This window comes from Caretta caretta, chromosome 2, assembly GCF_965140235.1.
Source record: "Caretta caretta isolate rCarCar2 chromosome 2, rCarCar1.hap1, whole genome shotgun sequence".
NCBI lineage: Eukaryota > Metazoa > Chordata > Testudines > Cheloniidae > Caretta > Caretta caretta.
In genome coordinates, this window is record NC_134207.1 from 186,257,620 (window position 1) to 186,280,988 (window position 23,369).

General features: G+C 44.2%; 1 protein-coding gene across 5 annotated transcripts in view; it reads right to left on the reverse strand.

The window, feature by feature from the left end:
- Positions 1-23,369, reverse strand: part of FBXL2 (F-box and leucine rich repeat protein 2) — a 156,264-nt gene that overhangs the window by 32,522 nt on the left and 100,373 nt on the right. For 3 of the 5 annotated variants that reach the window (XM_048838953.2, XM_075125663.1, XM_075125662.1), the window contains 5 exons: positions 20,654-20,714; positions 16,915-16,959; positions 16,107-16,163; positions 3,430-3,642; positions 50-2,248 (listed from right to left, as the gene is read on the reverse strand). In XM_048838953.2, the coding sequence (XP_048694910.1) occupies positions 2,141-2,248; positions 3,430-3,642; positions 16,107-16,163; positions 16,915-16,959; positions 20,654-20,714 (484 nt within the window). In that variant the 3' untranslated portion in view covers positions 50-2,140. Of the gene's footprint in view, positions 1-49; positions 2,249-3,429; positions 3,643-16,106; positions 16,164-16,914; positions 16,960-20,653; positions 20,715-23,369 lie in introns of those variants that run through there. The other 2 variants (XR_012667161.1, XR_012667162.1) reach the window with 1 other exon arrangement.

A 23,369-nucleotide genomic window follows, 5' to 3' on the forward strand; every position in this document is an offset into this window, starting at 1 on the left:
TTTAAAAAGAGTAAAATATTAATGGCTTTCAGTGAAACAGAAGTTCAAGTAAATTATCAGCTGATCGTTTATTTGTTTCCTATATCATTTTTCTTAGTGTAAGCATATGTTAAATTTTGGTTTTTGTACAACTTTAATGCCCTCACAATAAGATCCATAAAAATGAGCCAAACCTAAGGCAACACACAACTACTCATTCTGACAAGTTGCACTGAGTTCACATTTAATTTTGGTCTTCCCCCAATGTTCTGCTAAGAAAATTCCATAAATGAGAATCTTGATAATACAAGTATACACATAATATGAAAACTAATCCAGGAATTTTTGCTGTTGCTGCAAAGCTGAACCCCCCCAAAGTTTAATACTAGGTCTTTATACCATATTCATAGAGATTTTCAGCTATGTCAGTATCTTAAGTTCACAGATCTGCATACAACAGAAGTGCAGCTGTCAAAAGCTGCCTTAAATTTTCACATAAACGTTTTAAAACATAGTTCTAAACATTCCAGATTAAGATCAGTTTTAAGGGTGAGGTGTAAACGTACATACTGCATTCAGCTATGTTTTGCCAATAACTTAGGCTACACATACTGGAAATATTGCCTTACCATTAAGGGGGGGAATGTCTATTAGTTTTTGTCAAATTACATTACATCATTTTCAGGACTTAAACACTATATCAGTTGACCAGTCTTTTTTAAGCCCAAGATATTTTCCTTTCAGGGGCTAATGTTGAGCTTGGGTGCCTAAGTGAGTATACAGAGAAATGCCGTGCACACTAAAAATGTAGCTTCCCCCTTAGACTTGTAGTTTTACATTCAGATTTCACTCTCCTTTGTAGAAGGCTTAAATCTACAGCTGAAATTCTGGCCTACTGATGTCAATGAGGCCTTGATGTCACCCTACCAGATTAAAAAAAAGGTTAAAGGTATTAATGTAATTGTCATGTTGAACGCTCTCTGTTTCTGAAAAGTCTGGCTTCAAAACTTTCCTTCTTTAAGGAAACAAAAACCACTGCTTGTTTGGGCTCTCAATCTGCTCAGCCATGTCAACTACATTAAATTACTTAACCCCGTGATTTTCAACCTTTTTTCGTTGCAGACCCCTTTGGAAATCTGAATAGTCTATGGCCCCCAAAGGGGGTCCATAGACCACAGGTTGATAACCACTCAGCTAATTGGTTAGGGTACAGGCCTGGGATGCAGGAGCCTAGCATTCAGTTCCTTGCTTTGTCACAGATTTAGGATATGACCTAGGGCAAATTAAGTTAACTCTGTAAAAAAGGCAGTAATACCCCCCCCCCCCCCCCAAAGCTGCTGTTTAGGATTAAATGGGGAGATGCAATGCGGGAAGTATAAGTACCATACACAAATATTCTTTCAGCCACTATTAGTGTAAACAGCTCTACCTACTCAGCTAGAGCATATAAAAAGACCTGTGAACAGGGCACAAACTGCCATACCTTTCTTAGCCTAACCTACTTGGTAACACTTAAGACTCTTTAGAGAAATATTCAACAATTTGAGGAGTGCTCTTTCGTATAAAACAAAGTTTAAATTAAATTAAATAGTTTTCTGGAGGTTTACTACCTCTTAACATGGTGGGGAGTTTTTGTAGAAATTAAAAACTGTAGCAAAATAGGAAGCTGTTTTTCATGATTACTTTCCCTTTTTTGGTCAACTTCTGCTAAAGCTGATTTGTCCTTAAACCTGATGATGTAATTGGTTGTGTGTATTGTACAACAGCAGTTTGGACTCATGCTGGATTAAGACCCTGAATTATGCTTACAAATAGGAACTAATATTCCAGTTTAGTGAGGCGTACAGGGTTGGGGCTTTCACTGAGTATCTACAACTCTGCAATACCCCACTCTACATTAGCAAATGGTACTCGGATTGTCCTATCAACAGCAGGGATGGTGGAGTAGATGTAATTAAAAAAAAAAAGAGAGAGCATCAGTTACTCCACATCCGCATGTAACATTAAGACTTTTTACCTGTGAAAACACCTTTGAGTCAGTACCAGCACAAAATTGGATGACGGCAACATCACTCCTACGGCAGTTAAGAAACTGACACTCTGCAAGCCATTTGCAGTCTGATTTTGTTTCCACAATCTTCCTTTGCTGATGCTCCTACTGTCAAAGAATAATACAGCACCTGCAGAGTCGCTGTCGACTACCTCCTACAGAAGGAGGAGGGGTGACTGGAGCAAAGTAGGCGTGAACTTTCACGTCAGGTAAATGAGCCTGTAGATGAAAATTCAAATGAAAAATGTAACCACAAAGTATGAAGGGCAAAACCAAACTATTGCTGACAGATCACACTACTGTCAAAGCTTTTCTTCCTGCTCATATCTACAGATAGTGCATCCAGGCAAGCCATGTTTTAAAAAATGGTTTACCCTGCATTACGTGGATGCCAAGTCCCAGTGCTTACGTCCAGTAAAACTGGACAAGTTAAGGCACTGTAATAATCCAGAACCTGGCCATTCACTCATCCAAAAGCTATCATCTTAAATCTCAGTGTATCAGCGACGGTTGAACTGGTATTTACACTGCAGATGTGGGCTGGCTAACTTTCATTCTGCTGTTAATCACTAGAGGGTGGATTTCTTGCCAGTGAAGAAATAGAAGCAAGACTTTTAATTATATGTCTCCCCTACAACCATGCGTGCCTCAGCCCAGAAATCAGCAGGGCAGGGAGTGGTGGTACCTTTAGCAGCTCCTGCAAGGGCAAGAGGCAGACTTCATCGGTGCAAACTGATTAATTTGAAAGTGAATTAGCACAGCATTACTGTGTCCATGGATCAGTACTATGCCCTAAATGTTGCCACATGCTCAGCAGAAAAATTCCTGTGCTTAAAACACGGGGAGTTACATAGAGGAGGGGAGACAGATACTACAAGGGCAGGGGATGTTAGGTCTGCTGTTACTAGGTAGATCCACAGGCCTAACTGCCCCTACTACCCAAATGTCCTATGCTTCATTATATCTGCATTGTAATGAGTATGCATGGTTGGTAGAATTTAAAGAATTCTACAGTCCTATAAAAACACAACTGTCACTTAACAAAACCCTGAGGGAATGGGAAACAAACATTAGAAAATAAACAAAGAGCTACAGCTGGACTCTACATCAGTGGGAGAAAAGATCAGCATGGACAATTATTCTGATACCAACAGTAGCTTGGACTAAAACTGGAATTAGGCACCGGGTGGTGATTTTTCATCATATACCCATGGTACTTCTAATGCCTAAAGTTGGGGATCTTATAAAGTATGTTAATCAACATCCTTAGCCCAAAGCAAGGGAAGGTACGATGAAAACTCTGTTAAGCTACTGTAAGTGTATCCGATAGGATCAGGCTCCCTTGACTGCACAAATAACTGTCTCTCCCAAAGCTGAACCTTTAAAAACACAACACATACTCTTATTCTTTTGATTCCTGCTCGTGTGACTTGCTGACAGTCATATAACTCAATTCTCTCCAAACTGTGGCAGTTCTCCAGGTGCTCTAGGGTCACATCGGTGATAAGAAGACAATTGTCTAACTCGAGGACCTGGAGCCTTTCATGACCACAGGTACTGTTGCTCAGATGCAGAATCCCATCATCTGTGATCAGCTCACAGTGAGATAAGCTCTACAAGACAAAAGGACAATGTAATGTTTCAGTCCACACTTTTTTTTTAATTATTATATCTAATGGAAATGATCAGGACTAGGAACAACCTCAAGCGACTCTGTATTTTTGGATTACCCTGTTCAAAATACTTGTACTGTTAGCTTCTGCAAAAGGATTAGTAATGAAATGGCACTAAGAGGCATATTTAAAATGCTATCTCCTTAAACCTGAAGAGCAGGAGAAGCAGTTGCCAAAATGAGCCGCTTAGGGTTGCAGCAGTCAGAAAGGCGCACTTAAATCATAATTTGACTTCATCATTCCAGACCCAGGGAAGGCACTTTGTAGCAACGGCCAAACTCAGCACTCCCCCTTTGCTCTCTAGAGATGTAGAAATTCTGTTTAGGTTGTTGCACAGTTGGGTGTCTGTGATAAGCCACATGAACACTGCATGCATGTATTCGTGCATACTCAGTGTATCCATGCAAACAATCACCTCAAAGACCCAGTTACTATGCTGAAGTAAAAGACAGTTACCTGTTCTGTAACTGGTGTTCTTCGAGACATGTTGCTCATGTCTATTCCACTGCAGGTGTCTGTGCACGCCATGTGCACCAGTGCCGGAAGTTTTTCCCTTAGCAGTACCCAGGGAGGGGGGGAAGCACCACTGCTACCCCTGGAGTGGCGCCTCTATATCATGCTATAAGGGGAGTGGGGAGCTACAAGATTTACAGAACAGTTTAAACCGATCCACGTAGAAGGCCAGTGCCCTGCGCACATTGAGTGTGTGGAGGCGGTGTTCCTCATTGAAGGAATGGGGCTTGGGACAGAGCATGGGAAGGAAGATGTCCTGTTCCATATGGAAGGCGGAGACTACCTTTGGGAGGAATGCAGGGTGTGGGCGAAGTTAGACCTTATCCTTTTGGAAGACTGTACGTGGAGGTTCCGAGGTCAAGGCCCTGAGCTCTGAGACACGTTGGGCCGACGTGATTGCTACAGGGAAGGCTACCTTCTCGGAGAGATGAGACCAGGAACACATGGCTCAGGATTCAAAGGGAGGCCCCGTGAGGCAGGACACCACCAGGTTTAGGTCCCATTGCAGTACAGGGGATCTAGCATACAGGAATGAATGGTCAACCTCTCAGGTAGCGGGAGGTCATAGTATGGGAGAAGACAGAGTGCCCTTGCACCGGTGGGTGGAAGGCCGATATGGCTGCCAAGTGTACTGATAGAGGCAGGAGCCAGCCCTTGGGTCCTAAGGGACAGGAGGTACTCAAGGATAAGCTGGAGTGGTGTGGACAATGGGGAGACTCCTCGCTCCCTCGCCCACCTGGAAAATCTGGACCACTTCGCCAGGTACGTCCAGCATGTGGACAGCATCCTACTTTCCAGGAGGACCCGCCTGACTTCCTCAGAACTCCTCCTCGTCTAGCCACTGAGCAGCCACGCTGTCAGGTGAAGAGTGGCCAGATTGGGATGAAGGAGGCGGCCCCCGTTCTGGGAGAGGAGATCTGGGCGAAGCGGCAACCTCCTCGGAGGGGCCGCCAACAGGTCCAGTACCAGTGTTGATGGGGCCAGGATGATACGTGCCTTGTCTGTTTTCACTTTTCTAGAACCTTGCCTATAAGGTCAAATGGTGGAAAAGCATAGAAAAGCTGGTCCGACCACTGCAGGAGGAAGACATCTGAGATCGCGTCCCTTACCAACCCCATCCCGGAACAAAACGGGGGGCAACGCCGGTTCCGGCAGGTCGCAAAGAGGTTCACGTGGGGAATTCCCCACTCTCGGAAGAGCCGGTGAGTGACCTCCGAGTGGAGCGACCACTCGTAATGGGGGGAGAAAACCCTGTTGAGGCAATCGGGCTGTGCATTGCGGGTGCCCGGTAGGTGGAAAGCCCTCAGGGAGATGTCATGGACTATACAGAACTCCCATAAGCTCAGGGAGTAGTTGCCCTACGTTGCCTGTTGATGTAGAACATCGCAGCAGTGTTGTCCGTAAGGACTCTGACTACCTTGCCATGAAGCTGCGTGATGAAAGCCACACACGCGAACCGTATCACCCTGAGCTCCCTGACACTTATGTGGAGGGACATGTCAGAGGTTGACCACATCCCTTGGGTTTGCATGTTCCCTATGTGGGCTCCCCAGCCCACGTCCGACACATCAGACACCAGGTCTACTGACGGGGCCGTCTCCCAGAAAGGAACCCCTTGAAGCATGTTGCCCAGGGAGGACTACCATTGTAGGGAGGCAATTACCAGGACCGTGAGGACCTTGTCCAGGCCGTCCTGTGCTTGGGAGAAGTGGGAGGCTAGCCATAGCCGGAGGGACCTCATTCGGAGCCTGGCGTGCAGGACCACATACGTGCATGCTGCCATGTGTCCCAGGATCTGAAGGCATGCCTTGCTGTTGTCATCGGAAAAGCCGTGACCGAGGCGATGAGACCTTTCAGGATTTCAAACCTGCCCACTGGGAGAGAGGCTGTGGTCCTTAAGGAGTCCAGTAGTGCCCATATGAATTCTATGCACTGCACCGGGACCAGCATTATTTGGTCTCGTTTACCAACAGGCCGAGATTGGCACATGTAGACAGGAGCAGATCCACACGGGCCCTCACCTGAGACAGTGAGTTGCCCTTGAGAAGCCAATCGTCCAGATATGGGAACATCTGGACCCCTTCTCGTCTGAGGTAGGCTGCCGCCACCATCATACACTTTGTGAATACCCTGCGCACCGTGGATAGGCTAACCGGGAGAGCCGTGAACTGGTAATGGTCGGGCCCCACCAGGAAACGGAGGAACCGCCTGTGCCCTTCAAAAACATGGATCTGGAAATACACGTCCTAAAGGTCCAGGACCGTGTACCAGTCCCCCGAGTCCAGGGAGGGGATAATAGAAGCCAGGGACACCATGCGGAACCTGGAGTGGACCATAAACCAATTGAGATTCCGCAGATCTAGGATGGGCCTGAGACCCCCTTTTGCCTTTGGGATCAGGAAATATTGGGAGTAGAAGCCCCTGCCCTGGAACTCTACTAGCACTCTCTCCTCCGCCCCCAGGCGTAGGAGTCGTTCCACCTCCTGACCTAAGAGGTGAATGTGCTCTGGGTCCCCTGAGCCCGCCAGGGACGGGGGGTGGTTGAGCGGGGGTGGACTGAACTGCAACATGTAGCCCTTGGAAATGGTGTTGAGGACCCAGCAGTCCGAGATTATTCGTGACCATTCCCCATGGAAGGCAGAAAATCGGTTGCTGAACACAAACTTTATTAGTAGGGGGGTTTCCATGGCAACTACCCTGGTGCCCCCCCTGCAAATAGTCAAAACCGCTTCTTTTCCTGCCTCTTGCCCTTAGAAGGCCCAGGCTGTGGGGCAGAACGGGACTGTCACTGAAGCCAGCGCTTTTGGTCTCTTGGCCTCTTGTAAGGGGGCTCATATCTGCTCTGTGAAGAGCTGACGTCTGCGGTTTGGCATTGTCCTTAGCCGGAGGTACGTATAGGCCCAAGGTCTGCAGGGTCGTGCGAGAGTCTTTCATCCTATGCAGCCTGACATCCATCTGTTCGGCGAACAGGGCTTTCCCGTCTAACAGCGGGTCCTGCATGAGGGACTGGGCCTCTGCCGAAAACCTGGACAGGAGGAGCCATGATGTCTTGCGCATGGAGATCGGGGAGGCCATCGAGTGAGTTGCTGTATCCGCCGCGTCCGATGCTGCCTGCAGGGCAGCTTTGGCTGTCATCGCCCCCTTGTCCACCAATGCCTTAAAATCCTTCCTATCCCGCTCTGGGAGGAGTGGCTCGAACTTTGGCAGGGACTCCCATAAATTAAAATCATATTGGCTCAGTAAGGCCTGATGGTTGGCCACCCTGAGCTGGAACTCGAAGAGGAGTAAAGTTTTCTACCAAAAGAGTCTAGTCTCCTGGTGTCTTTATTCTTGGGGGTGGGTGCAGGCTGGCCCTGCTGCTCCCAGTGGTTCACAGATTCCACCATCAGAGAGTTAGGTGCTGGGTGGAAGTAGAGGTATTCATGGTTCTTGGCCGGCACAAAATACTTCCTCTCAGCCTTCTTGGAAATCGGGGCCAGAGAGGCAAGAGTTAGCCACAAGGCGTTGGAGATGTTGGCTACTCCTTGGTGAAGGGGTAAAGCCACACAGCCAGGCACCGAGGGGGACAGTACATTAAAGAGGGAATCAGACGGGCCCTCCATCTCCTTGGGTTGCAGCTGGAGGCTTGACGCCACCCGCTTTAGCAGGTCTTGATGCGCCCTGAAGTCTTCCTGTGGAGCAGAGGGCAGCGGTAATGTGATGGTGTCATCCAGTGCAGGAGAGGAGGCTGGCACGGGGTTGTGGGCCTCAGCCGGTGCCGGGGGATTAACCCCCAGGTCAGAGTCCAGGCACGGAGCCAATGACTCATGACCTGTCCACTTGTCCCTCTGCCTAGATAGCGAGGCCGACGGGGCCTCCGACGCCCTTGGGTTCCTGCCTGGGTGGGCATCAGCAGCCACGGTGCCCATTGACACCACTGTCCCTGCCACGGGACTCCTTGCCACTGTCCATGCTGTGGGCCCGGTAGCACTGTCTGCTCCGGCTGAGCGGTATGGCCCAGTGAGGGGCGACTGGGTGCTGAGGCAGAGGTCACCACCGACCAAACAGTACCATAGGAGCGGCGGTGCCTACGATGCTGTCTTCCATGGGACCGGGACCTCGACATCGAGGACTGGTACTCGCTGGAAGTACTGTCCCGAGACTCGCTTTGGCGCCTGGAGCTGCGATGCCAGTGACGCGCGGCAGGAGCCCCGTGTGCGACGCCTGACAGAGCGGGAGCTTAAGCGGGAGCGTTTATGCTGGTCATGCTGATACCAGCTACGATAGCTGCATCGTGAAGAGGAGCGCCTTCGACACCTATCCCAGTGCCTGCATCCGCTGCTGCATAGTGTGGAGGGACCCGGGGACTCCTGCCCGGATGGAACCCTGGTTGGCATAGAGGGTGGTGGACGTGAGCTGCGCGTGGACCAGTTGCTGCGTACTGAACAAGGCAGAGAGTGGTCTTCAGAGTGAGAGCTGCACTGTGCTGGGGAGGCCTGTCGAGCGCCCAGCGGTGGTTTGCCTCGGGACCAGGGGCCTGCCACCAGCAGCGACCGGCAAGCTCAGAATGTCTCGTATGGCCTGTAGAGCCTCCAGCGTCTATGGCATCCTGACCGCAGGAGAGGCGTGTGTCGGCGCTGCTGGGCTACTCCGCTCAGAATGAGTCAGAGATTTCAAGCCTGGGGACTGGGGGGGATAGGGACGGACCGAGGGCTGCCCAACCTGGGACCAGCCTCTTCCCCCTTCCTTCTCTTGGCGCCGCTGCAAAGTCTAGCTCTTCCTTTGTTTCTTGGAAGGGGAACGGTGCCGACTGGTGGAGCGGGCTTCGCTGTGTACCGACCATGTGGTGCCCGGTGTCGAGTCCGCACAGCGTACCGGAGTTGGAGTGAGCACTGATTCCATGAGGAGAGCGCGAAGCCTGATGTCTCTCTCCTTCTTAGTTCGCAGCTTGAAAGATCTGCAGATCTTACAGCGTTCACTCACGTGAGTTTCACCCAAGCAGTGAATCACTCCTTGGCATGGAACAGCAATAGGAGTCGTATGCCTTGAAGCTAAGAACTGAGAAACTACTTTCCACGAGTTACTAACAACTAGCTAAAGGTACCACGAAGATCAACTGGAAAGGCTGCAGCAATTCTGGAACAAGATGTGCCTTCACTGGCAGCAAGAAGGAACTGAGGGTGGGGGGACCTCGCGGCTCCCCTTATAGCGTGATATAGAGGTGCCACTCCAGGGGTCGCAGCAGTGCTCTCCCCCACCCCCACGGGTACTGCTAAGGGAAAAACTTCCGGCACCAGTGCACATGGCACGCATGCACGCCTACTGTGGAATACACTTGAGCAAGCATTCGAAGAACTACTGCTCTTTTGGGAGAGTTTTCTCCTCAGCCTTTTGTTTTAGCTTTCATTTACTTATAAAACTCTAGTTTTTTCACCAAGGACTTACTGACACAGGCCTTATACTGAAGGTGGTAAGAGTAGGTTTAAGAATTGTATTTCAAGCATTCAAAGCACGGGCATTCCCTTAAAAGATGCCAGCTTGCATATGTTTTCCTCTCATGTTTGAAGAGAATGGAAAAAGCCTCAAGTCCCCCACTCCAGAAAACCATTTCAAGCTGAGCTGGCTCCTGCCTCTTTCAGAGGATTCATGACCTTCACAGAAGCATTGTCAGGATAACAAGACACCCTTGAATTTTCACTTCAGACACTTTGAGGCCATTGTCAGCTACCTATAAAACAAATGCTCTGCACTGTCATCACCTCTGCAGAAAGTCTTGATGTGTTGAGTTGATTCCATCTTTCACTCTGGGCTCTGACCCAGCTCAGCACCATGAATTGTCCAGAGCTATCTGCTCTGTGTGCCTTTTTCCTTGTCTAGAGAGAGCTTCTGTCAGAGCAACTCCGGTGTGGAGACAGTGAATGGAAAGCACTGGCAGGACTTGGCAGTGAATGGAAAGTGGGTACACTTTCAAAATCCTCACCAAAGACAAACAGCAGCTCTTAACAGTCCTTTAGATCCAGCCACCTCCCACTGAAAGTTCAGATCCAACAATTGGGAGAGCTATGGGCTACCTGTATCCTTACCTCAGCCTGTAGCACGTTAGACCTTTTACTCCAGCAGGACAACAAATTTTGAGGACTACTAGTCTGGCACTGGCTGGATAAAAATGTATTTAAAAAATAAAAATGGGATTTTATTAATTTAAATTAAATACAAGGTTATTTAAAATAAACCTATTAAAAATCCACTTTGAAATGACAACCTATTGTAAGCACTAAATTTACTATAATCTTAAAATCATTTAAATTAAATAAAAATAATATTAAGCAGTATGTTTTCTGCCAAGATTTAAAGAAAGTCAAACCACTGAACTGGGGGAAATCTCTGGCTAAGCACCTCGAACCAGAGTTTATTAAAGTGCTAGTCAACTTTTGACAGCAATTAGTCTCTTCTGCAGATACAGAGAGTATATTTGCTTCATTTCAGTTTATTCAACAAGTTCAGTTCAATGGCTAGTTCATTCAAAGTTAAGAAACCAACTGAGAGTTGAAAAAGCAGAACAGCTTGTTTTCCTCTTCTAATCAATGAATAAAAATTAGGTGTGTAAGAATGAGATCTATCAGTTCTAAAATCTGAAGGACATAATGAATTGAACTGCTTGTTTCTAGTTACTAACTACAGATATTTTCTTTGTTTAATAAATCAGTTTTAAATGGAAAACATGTTTTGATAAACTGATTTTCTTACGTATTCAGCGCTTTTAAGGTAGTTTTATTTATTAAAAAAATTAAATGGTGTATTTTAACTGAAGTTGAGTTTCCATCGAAATAGAGCTTGACAAGGTGGGTGAAGTAATATCTTTCTTTCATTGTGGCTTGAAAACTTGTCTCTCTCACCAACAGAAGTTGGTCCACTGAAAGATATTACCTCAACCACACCTTGTCTCTCTAATATCCTTGAACCAACATGGCTGAAACTATACTGCATCCACCAATCATCATTTTCTGTAAAAATTAAGAATCTGAATAAAGGTAAATTAAGCTATATAATTGCTTAAATAAAGGCATATAGATAAATTGTATCCTCCTGATTAACAAAAAGAAGTACCTAATTTTAGTGTGAAATTTATAGTTGCAAACATATTTTAATGGTTACCAACCTTTATTGGTAATGAACCTTTGCTTAGCAAAATAACTAATTTATTTTAATTGTGATTTGTAGTTGTACTTTTTAAAGTTGCTTATTTAAATCATGATTTACAGTGATAATTTGAAACTTTTTGATTTAAATCAGTGGTTCTCAAACTGATTTGATTGTTTCCCCCTTCTTTGTGTCTGAGTAGTTTAGGCTCCCCCCACCACACAAGTACATAGACAGTTTTAAAAAAAATTCAACATGCAGCTCTCACTAAATATTAAAAACAGTAAGGCATTGATTCAAACAGAGCCACCGATCCACTGTAATAAGAGCAAAAGCAAAACTGTGATTGTGGTCAATGCTTACAATTAAATGTGCACACTGCGTCATAGCAAATGAGGACCTGATATGTCTGGAAGAATCAGCTTTGCTAGTTATTCATTGCTGTGGGTAAAATGTGCAAAATTATGTTTTTTTTTTCCCCCCTAAAGCTTCTTGCCCCTTGCCCCCCAGTTTGACCACCTCTGATTTAAATCAATCCGTCCTGCTGTGGCAAACCCTTATGTACTTGCTTTGGTTTATGAGGGATTCTTGGCCATTAACACTAGCCTGTATATCAGGGGTGGGCAAACTTTTTGGCCTGAGGGCCACATCAGGGTTCTGAGACTGTATGGAGAGTAGTACACCATAAGTAGCACATTCCTAAGGGGAGCAATTTAATACACTACACCTGGGTAGGGAAGGCTGTATCTCCCCAAACAGCCTGGCCCCTGTCCCCATCCATCCCCTCCCACTTCTTACCCCCTGACTGCCCCCCCTGAGAATCCCCGACCCATCCAACCCCCACTGTTCCTTGTTCGCTGACCGCCCCCTCCCAGGACCACCTGTCCCTAACCACTGCCCCCCCGGGAGCCCACCTCCTATCCAACCCCTCCTGTCCCCTGAGTGCCCTATCCCCACCCCTGCCCCCTGATTCCCATGCCTATCCAACCCCCCTGTCCCCTGACTGTTCCCTGGGACTCCCTGCCCCTTATCCAATCCCCCCGCTCCCCACCCCCTTATCATGCTGCTCAGAGCACCAGGACTGGCAGCTGTTAAGTAGTACACCATAAGTTGCACATTCCTACAGAGAGCAATTTAATACACTACACCTGGCTTCTCTCACAGCCATGCTGCCTGGCAGGAGCAGGCAGCCCTGCTGCCTAGAGCCCTGGTAGCATGGCGAGCTGAGGCTGCAGGGGAAGGACTGGGAGCTTGCCCACCTCTGGTGTGAGTAGCATCCTCCTCATCTGTTTTTCCCCTTTACTCAAAGTTGCAAAGGAAGAACAGAAACCAGAAAGAGAGGGAGGACTCAGAACTCTCCAGCTCTAGAACTTTCACTGAATCAGTCTGATGGAGCGAAGGGGGATTTCATCCACTTCTCCAGAGGAACCATCTCAGCATTTCCTCTTCAATTCCAGCTGCTCTGTGTTGTATTTTCATTTTCTTCACCCAACAAGGTGCAGCATTATTAATGTGTTTTGTATTAGCACATCATGTAATGTATGCATATATTATTATTTTTTAAAAGTCACAAAATGAAAGTGCTTACTCCTGTCAACTCTCTCTTATCTTAAGGTCTGCGTTTACATTCTTATCTCCGGTTCAGTCTTTGGATGTTTTGGATCTCATATTTGCCTTCTCTCTGTATATACTTGTATACATATCCTCCTGAGCACTTATTTGGCTGGCAACCTGGAAATTATCAGGCATCTAAGGGTTAAAAGCACAGGGGTTTGTGTCCTCCACGGCAAAGTCTATTTATAACAGACCTGTGGTTTCAAGGAAGGAGGGAAGGTTATATGAAGACAAATGTGACCTTTTGGCTATGGCAACAGTCTACTGGCTAATTAAGAGAGTTTCACATCCTATGAAATAAGCAGCTTATAAAATTCAGGTTTCCTGAGAGATTGTACTCCAGTGACTTGAAACTGAATAAGACAATCAAGATAGACAGCTAAATTCATAGAATTTATGAGGCAAACATACAATAAATTGGTTAGTCTCTAAGATGCCACAAGTCCTCCTTTTATTTTTGCGAATACAGACTAACACGGCTGCTACTCTGATACCTAATGCAATATTCAGTATTAAAGCACAAGATACTTCAGACTTGATAAATCCAGTGGACGTAGTTAACAAGGTAGAAAGTGTCAGGTTTACAGTTTTAAAATCTTAGCATTTATTTCTAAATAGCAAACCAAAAAGTTGACCCGCCTTCTTTATTCTATGTACAAATTAAATTAAGACAAAATTTGTTGAGCTAGCTGAACAACGAATTATTAACAAACAACCAGTATAAACAAAATAACTGATGAGAAGATTATTTTTCTGCTGATGGAATATCCATCGGCCAATTACAATTTCTCTAGTGTATTTGTTTGTTTAAAAAAAAAACACATAAAACTGTCAAATGCTTCTGAACTTCTACGAATTGATTAGATAAAGTATGGGAGTGTTTGAATTCTGCCAAGTAAGTGTGTGTCTCTGTTCCCTGATTTGCTCTGTAAGGAAACACTTCCAATATAAATACTGGTGAATTTAAAATTTGATTTCTGCAACTTTGAAATGCACTTTTGTAAATATTTGTGCCACTCACGTTCAATTGGATAAATGTTCACAGAAAGCAATCACAAAGAGTTCACAGCATAGTTAAAGTGAATTAATTTAAAACTTTAAATTCAGATTACTGAGCTTCCCCCCACTCCCAATTCACCTGGTGGTGTTCGCTACACAATCTGCCTGAACATTTTGTAATGTTCTCTGCTACACACAAGATAGCACTGGGCAGGAAATTGAATTTTTATTACTAAACAATCACAGAATACATGCTTTCTGTACTATAAAGATGCCAAAATATATATTAACATTGTACCGGTTCTCAGCCAATGGACTGTGACCTCCAAGTAGGTCAGCAGCGGTTGTCTGAGGCACAGGATATCACAATGGATATCACAATCCTATTACCTGTGAAGTAGATTGTTAAAGGAGGAATAACATCCAGAAACCATGACTGCTAATTCCTATGACATCTCCTTTGAAGTACTGGGAGAGGCACAAAAAATTCCTGTATGTACCTAAGGAGGACTGGTTATAAATGGGATTATGATATAAAGAAGAATACAATGCTGTGATTTCTATAGTAATTACTCCTCTCCATTCATTTTGATCCCTAAACTGCGTTTTATTTCAAAACTTCCTTTTCCATTTCAAGTAAGTGATGCTATAGCATATCGTTCCCAGCCACAGGGACAGATGGCTTTATCAAGAGTTCTTTATAAAATGCTATCTCTAGTCATACCAAATAGATAATTTGATACAGTCTAAGTAAGGCTACAATGAGACTATCAAATGGAACAGTAATTCTTTAAAAAGTAGATTCCCTCTACTGAATGTGATTTCTAAATTACAATATATGTTCAAGTCCACTATTTAATAGGAAGCCAATGAATATTTTGGATTGACTGACCAAGATTTGTGCAGTTTAAAATATATATTTGGATATAAATGATCCTATGAAGATTCAGAGATGGGACTGAAGTCATTTTCAATACCGTGGCACACAAAGGCAAAATATTCTTATAAAGGCTCACATGTAAACAGTTCCTTGTCTGATTGGTAGACTACTTAATTCACTGAACTAAAGCGTACGGTATGTGGAATTATGACCTAGGAATGGGATTGGATGATTAATCTGCATATAGTAGTAAATTCGGTTCCTTTTTAAAGCCAAATCTCTTCCTGAGCCTGCTGCTGCCTTAGTAACACACTTCCTCAAGCTGAGGGTGCGGAGGAAGTCAATGACATGGCCACACAATTAACGAAGAAGTAAACATTTCCTTAATCCCTTCTAAGCATAGATTATAAAGTAGATCTATTTTCTTCAGGTAGATTTAAGGCAGTATATCATAGTGAACAGTGACCTGCCACACATGAAATACAACACCCTTCCTTATGCCAAATGGTAGTGTGACAGTTGGCTCTTAATGCCTAGGCCTAAATTTTCAAAACCCACTAGTGATTTGGGGTACCTCAATTTCAAAGTGGCCAATCTGAGTCACTTTAAGTGGCCTGATTTTCAGAAAATGAGCACCCACCCTATGAAAATCAGATCCATTAAAATATCTCAAGTTGGATTCTTTAAAAATGAGGTACCCAAAATCCCTAGTCACTTTTGAAAATGTAGGCAACAAAAACTGACATTAGATACTATAAACCCACTGCTGCGAAAATCACACACATGACCATTTACAGGATTGGGCCATATCTGTATACACTTTTGCTAAGCAATTATCCTTTTATTAATTAATCATTTGATCTGTTTCAAAATATACTGTATATTAAAATTTCATGATTTCCTAGAAAAATCTTTAGAGGTAAAATATGTAAGACAGCATCTTTAAATATTTTTAAACTGTCTCATGTAGCTTTTTATTCTGACTAATTGCTCACAAGTAAAGGACGGTTACAGGTTCCTTATAACATTTAAGCCATTTTTCTGATTATGTTGGGATTCATGGGTTGCTTTGAGACAACCTACTTACAGTACTTGATGCCATATTTAAAACAGTCTTAGAAATAAGCTTCATATAAAACATATTTTGTAAAAAAGTATAAATTGTACAGTGTTGCAACACAACAAAAAACTAGTAGCTACAGGCTGAGAGCTAATCCTTATTTTGTATGTTTTTTTAAAAATATTTCATTAATAGATACATTATAAGAGTTAAACTCACCAATGCTTGCAGTTTAGGACAGTGAACAGAAAGTTGTATCAATGTGTTATCGGTTATCTAGAGAAGAAACCAAACAATTGGCTACATAAATGCAAAGTTATAGACTGGCTTATACATAATAATAGAGCTGACTAGCTGAAAAAAATCCACTTTGTTCAAGTAGCTTAACATGTACACTGAGGTTTAATTTTATTCCATTCATACCCTTCTGATCTATAAACCCATAAAGAGGATAAAAAATAAAGTCTTCCCCTTTTCCCAAATTTTATCTGAACAGATGGATGAAGAGCTTAAAACATGGTAGCTTTCAGGAAAACAGTCACTACATGCTGAATTGAACTGAGTCTACCACCAAGCTATTTGGATAGATTTAGTTCACCTTGCCAATTGTCAGAGAAGACGTGAGATGAAAAAAAACCCGCCACCCTTTTTCCAACAAAGTGAGTTTTGTAGACCTTCTTAAAGGTCCAGTACACTCTGCCACGTTTTGTTCCTTTGCTCATTTTTATCATTTGATACCATAAACAACAGGTTTGTAACCCAATCCCTACATCAAAGTTAGGCATTTCTCTCTGCCAGATGAAGGTTCTGAAATAAACTGGTTTATTAGACACTTCTCTGGGAAATGGATAAATGTTTGTAATCACCTTTTTTTGAATTCCCCTTTATACAGACCTCCCAATAATTATCTGCATTTACTATCAGAAACAAAAAACAAAAAAATCCACAAAGCACTGATGTTCTGAATGGCATTACAGGTTCTTATAATGGACTTATGATGAATACTCCTTGTAAAACTGATTCTCACCAGAATGCACTCTTCTAAGTCCATCTTTTCCAGTTCATGGCAATTCTAAAAAATTAAAATAAAACAAAAAAATACCACAAGTAAGAGGAAGGGTGGCAGTTTGATCTTGAATTCTAACAGATGGTCCTAACCGCATCACGATTAATACTGGGGCACAGACAAAGGGAGAAAGAATATTTGATTATTACAGTGTTTCAGGCATCCATGCATGCTTTTGCCATTATAAAAATGGTTACATACCTATTCGGTAATTGTTGTTCTTTAAGATGCATTGTACATGTCCATACCACTTTAGGCAAAACTTGTTAGGGCAGCACATGTGACCTCTGCACGCTTCTGCTGCTAGCTGAAAGTATAACAATATGGAGTTTCCCTGACTCCTCCCTCAGTTCCTTCACACTGGAAGCAAGTAATTGCTGTACCTCCAATGTACAAGGGAAGGAGGAAAGGTCGTGGAAAGAACACATGAACAATAGTTCTCAAAGAACAATAGTTACTGAACAAGTACGGAACCGTGTTTTCTTCTTTGCGTGACTGCACATGTCCATTTCACTTTAGGTGGCTAACAGGAGTCTGATGGAGGAGTGTATCAGAGTCTACTTAAACAAGGACTGCAGCACCACTCTCCCAAACTTAGCATTGTACCTAGAGGCCTGGAAGAGAGCATATTGAGCAACGAACATATGAGCAGATGACCAAGAGACAGTCTTGCAAATGTCACTGATGGGAACATGACCCAGGAAAGCAGCCAAAGCTGCTTGACCTCTTGTAGAGCGTGCTAAAACACTTTGAGGTCGTGGACCATTGGCAATATCATTACAAGGATGGGGGAGGGAGGAGATCCAGGAAGAGATCTTCTGTGATGTAACGGGCTATCCTTTCACCCTATCAGCAGAGGCGGCTAATAACTGCAGTGTCCTAAACTCTTTAGTCCTGTCCAGGCAGGAAGCCACAGCTCTGCAAACATCTAAGTATGGAGCTTTTCCTCAACTTTGCATGAGTGAGGTTTGGAGGGAAAAAGTTGATAAGTAAAGTCTGATGCATATGAAAATCCAAAAGCACTTTCGAGAGAAATTTAGGGTGTTGATGCAAACCAACTTTGTCCTTGTAAAATAATATCTAAGGAAGGTCAGCCATCAAAGCCTAAAGTTCTCCTGGCCAAAGTAATAGCTACCTGGCATGCTACATTCATCAAGAGGTGAAACAATGAGCATGTAGCAATAGGTTCAAAGGGGGCCCCATTAAAACTGAGAGAACCAAATTTAGCTTCCAGGATGGAGGTGGGTCTCAAATACATGGGAAAAGCCTACCCAAACCTTTCAAGAACTTTATAGTTATAGGGTTGAAGAAAACAGCATTCCACTATCCTATAGATGAAAGGGTTAAGATAGCAGCCAGATTAACCCGCAGGGCACTGACAGAAAGACATTTCTCCTTTACGTGAAGCAAGTAATGAAGAATAAACTGAATAGGAACCCATAAATGAAAGGTATCTTTCTGCTGGGACCACACAGAAAACATCTTCCATTTTATGAAGTGTACCTAGTGGAGGGCTTTCCGCTATCAAAAGAATGTTTCAAATTGCAATAGAACAAGTAGTTAACTACTGAGTAGTTAACCACTGAACATAACCAATCAGGTTCAGGCTAAGAGGGTTGGGATGCAGTTTGGCCATGGTTCTGGGACACTATGTCTGGGACCCGAGGAAGGATTATGGCAAGGGTGGCCAACCTGTGGCTCTGGGGCCACATGCAGCTCTTCAGAAGTTAATATGCAGCTCCTTATATAGGCACCTACTCTGGGCGTGGAGCTACAGGTGTGCTCACTGCTCAACCCCTGGCTCTGCCCCCACTCCACCCCTTCTTGCCCCATCCCCTGAGCCTGCAGTGCCCTCGCTCCTCCCTCTCCTCACCAAAGCCTCCTGCCCCCCACAAAACAGCTGATCAGGAGGTGCGGGGAGGGTGGGGGAGGCACTGATCAGCGGGACTGCCGGTAGGCTGGAGGAGCTGGGAGTGGGGGGCGGGAGCTGATGGGGTGCTGCTGATGTATTACTGTGGCTCTTTGGCAATGTACATTGGTAAATTCTGGCTCCTTCTCAGGCTCAGGTTGGCCATCCCTGGATTATGGGATTTCAAACTGAAAGGTTTAACAGGTCTGAAAACCAATGCTATCAAGGCCAGGCTGCTGCTATCAGAATTAAACAGCATGATCTTGCCTGAGTTTGCCCACCACTCTCAGCACCACAGGGACTTGGGGGTGTGGGAGGGAAGCATTAAAAAGTTTCCCCTTTCAGGATAGTAGAAAGGCATCTGATACACACCTTGAACCAACACTCATCCTGAAACAGAACTGGTGACATTTCCTGTTCTGTCAGGTAATAACCATGTCCATTTCTGGCATTCCCCATATCTGAAAAATGGACTCTGCTATGTCAGGTCTGAGGGGACCATTTGTAATCTCTTCTGAACAATCTCCTGAAATGGTGCACTAGACAGTTCTGAGACCCAGGAAGGTGAGCTGTTTTGAGCATAATTGTGTTCTTGATGCAAAAAGACCAGAGGTTCATTGCTTCTTGGCAAAAGAGGTCTGATCTGGTACCTACATGCTTGTTAAGGCAGAACATAGCAGCAGTGTTGTCTGAGTACTTGTATGGAACAAGCCACAATGTGGGAAAGAAAAGGAGAAAAATGCATCCGATGAAGTGAGCTGTAGCTCACGAAAGTTTATGCTCAAATAAATTTGTTAGTCTCTGAGGTGCCACAAGTACTCCTTTTCTTTTTGCGAATACAGACTAACACAGCTGCTACTCTGAAATGTGGGAAAGAAATATTTAACAGGCCCCAAAATTACTGCAATAAAAATCAAATAACCCAGAGACAACATAAATACAACAAGAACTAACTGACCTCCCCATATAGATCATATAGCACTATTATCCAGCCCTACCAAACCCTGCACATGCTAACAAATTCGGGATATTACAGCCCTGATAAGGAAGCATGTTCCAAAGGTCTAGAGAGTACCCTGCCAGCTGCCCCCTATGCCCATGGAACTAAAATAGCTCTTGTTCATATCAAATGTTTGTTACACGACTCCTATTTAAATAAAACCATTTTTGTGCTTCGTTATATTTAAAAATAAACCTTACAAATGTTATAAAAGAGTGAAACAAAAATTAGATCCATTAAAATAGAAACCTTTTTCCTTTAAATATTCAGTTCCATCCAGTCCCTAAATCAACACAGTAAGTCTGCATCTAACTTTAAGCGCTATAGAAGTGTCACTGAAGTCAATAGGCATGAGTTAAGGCTTAACTGAAAATATTATCTAGATATATTTTGCAGCAATAACCGATACACAGAACAATCTGCTATAAGGAGACTTTCTGTACTTAGGAAGCCTGCTTGCATTATATTTTATAGCTTTCGGCTTTAAAATTATTGTTCTATGTATGAAAAATACAGGTGACTATATTTAAATGCATTTTTAGAAAAAAATTAGAAGAGCAGGGGCGGGGAAGGGAGAAAGCCACTCTAAAAAATATTCCAAGCTCCAGTTATTTGTAATTACGTTCCAGAAATAAAATCAATTATTTTGGTTCTTTTCTGGCCACCTCCTGTAAGGAGCCTCCCTTCTACTCTACTTTCTTCTCATCCTCCCCAGCATGACTGGATAAATTCAGATATGTACAGTAGCAGTGAAAATTAGGTAAACTGTACATTTTTAAAATAATCCTTACCCGTGCTAAAAGTGTAAAACCTGCATCCGTCAGGTGGGAACATCTTGCAGCTTCCAAAATCCTGAAAAAATAATTGTTTTCAACATAAAAATATTACTGATACAGTAATGAAAAGCAATTATTTCTTTTTATTTCAATATATTGTCAATATATTGTAACATAAAACTGATTTAGAACCAAAGTCCATTTTCATAGTATTTTGCAATTTTAAAAAAGGCAGGACTAATTTTTGATTTAGCTAATCAGAAAGATGCTATGTAACATAGCACAATTAAATTATGTACAATTAAAAATTATACCTATGGACATCTGTAAAGAAAAAAATTTACAGTGAATTCTTGTACTTCTAAGGCTATGTATATACTTATTGTAATTCTAAAACTGTATTTGGAAAAATACCATTTTCACTGCATATCTTATTCCCGATACACAAAGAAATAAATGCATTAGACAGTTTGTTGAGTTTGTATATTGTGGAAGAGTACAGAAAGAGTATAGGGAGGAATTTAGGAAAGTGCAGGTCAAGCCTTCACAATGTGCCTCCAATGTTCTATTTATTGTCAAGTTCTTACATTAAGTATTTTGGCTTCAGGTATCAGAAAGCAAGGAGACAAACAGCTGTCAAAACCAAAACGTAAAGCCAAACCTACCTGATTCAATCTTCCAGAAACAGATATAGAAATATATTGGGAAAAAACTCATTACCTGAGAAGCAGTCCCTTAGGAGAGGTGTGAGTGAAGTAAGATAAGAGAAAAAAGGAAACTATGACAAACAATACCAGTACGTATAGTTTTCATTGTAGTACTTCCGCTCTTCCCTTGTTCAAGTTTACACTAAGCAGATGGTAGTGAGTAGCGAGACTAACAAGGAGAGAATGTCACAGAGTAACCACGTGCACAAACTCTCCCATTCAACACGACAGCCATTTTCTTTATGTTTGACACACAAATTCATAAAGGAGAGATAAAGGAAATAGACTAAGAGACTGCTGATTTAGATTTCTCAGTATAAACTAGCATAGGTATCAAAGCTTAGAGGTAGGCTATCAAAATGTGCCTTTCTACCATAATGCATTACACATCTAGTTTTCAAAGTGCTAACCATAAAGCACTATTCAGAAATGCCTCAAAATCTCATCTCCCTCTCAGTAGGGTCACTGAGTAAATACTCTCTTAGTACAGAAACCCTCTTCTGTCAGTAGGGTTATATTGAACATCCATATGACCTTCATAGGCTTCTCAGGCCCACATTCTTCTTCAAGTGATGGTCCTTACATGATTCCAAACATGGGTGCGCAGTTTTTGTAGTAGTTTGCGTTGACCTGCACATCAATGTGGGTCATCCACATGCTCGCATCTGAGGCGATCAGAGGCCGTGAAGGTTGACACCGCTCCAGTTCCCTCTTATCGTCGCATGGCCAGAGTCAGAATCCCTGTTCCTCAGTGCTCCTAGCCTTGCTAAAAGACACGCTTGGCTGTTTTTCCAGTAGCTAGAGTTGTATATAGTTGTTTATAGTGTAGATATTATTGTTTAGATTCCTAGGTGATTAGTATCCTCATTGAACCCTTCCCCCATCAGGGAGATCCTCCCTCCAGGGATTATGCCCTGGCAACCAGCTTCAAAACCTGTGCTTCTTGCCTGCATTCCTTCTCTGTGAGTGACAAGCACCAACGGTGCCTCTACTGCCTCAGCAAAGCTCAAGTCATCACCTGCTGCTCCATCTGCTGCTCATTTCTGCTCAGAATGAGAGAAGTGAGAGAACTTCGCCTTCATAGCTTTCTAATGGAGGAGCTTATGTGCGCACATGCACAGTCAGATCCAGACTGGCAGATCTGCCGGAATGACTCCCATCACCACCAATGAGTGCCCCTCCATCTTCGTCCAAGGCGCCAAACCCAGGGGTACCGCCGCAGCAGCCCACTGTGAGCTTAAGAAACACGGACATGGGCATAAAGTTGGCTCCCCAACAGGGACTGCCCCTAACCATAGTGTTGCCTTCCTGAGCCATGCCAAGTCGGGTGAGAAGTCATGCACCGACCCAAACTGCTCCAGCTCCCAAGAAACCCCAGAGAGAGCATAAGTTGAAGTACCGATCCGATCCGCTGGTGTCGCCTCCAGCCGTGGTCACTGGTCCGGCTTCCTCATCACTTCTGGCACCATTGATGATGCCAGGCCCCTCCAGGCCACCATGCATAGGTCCCTGCGCACCTGGAACCACTGATGCCTACTGCGGAGCTGTTGCTCCCATATGTTCCCAGGTTCCCCGCGCCACCACCGAGCTCCCTTCTCTGGTGGATGAACCCCTCCTTCTTTTCCCAGCACAATGCATATCTTCCACCCACCTTGCACCGGCGGCTCTGCCCCATTGGACCCGTCCTCCAACTCAGAGGACTTTTCAGAGCTGGATTCCCTCATTCTCACCTGCACATATCCCAGGCACCGACCATCCTATCTACTGGTGTATGACCTTACTTCCAACACATGGCTCCACTATCCCTGGTGCCTGCCAATGCCTGCCAACCTGTACACTTGGCCTCACTGGCCTTCTTGGGACTGTTACCAGGACTGTGGACTACCACTGGTAGCCTCTTACCAACCTTCCCCGGCCACACACCAGGCTTTTCTCAGTTGACAACAAACCAGAGGATGCTACAGTACAGCCGGTACTATCCGTACCACCGGTCCCACTGTAGCCTCGTTGTCACCGGACGAGGC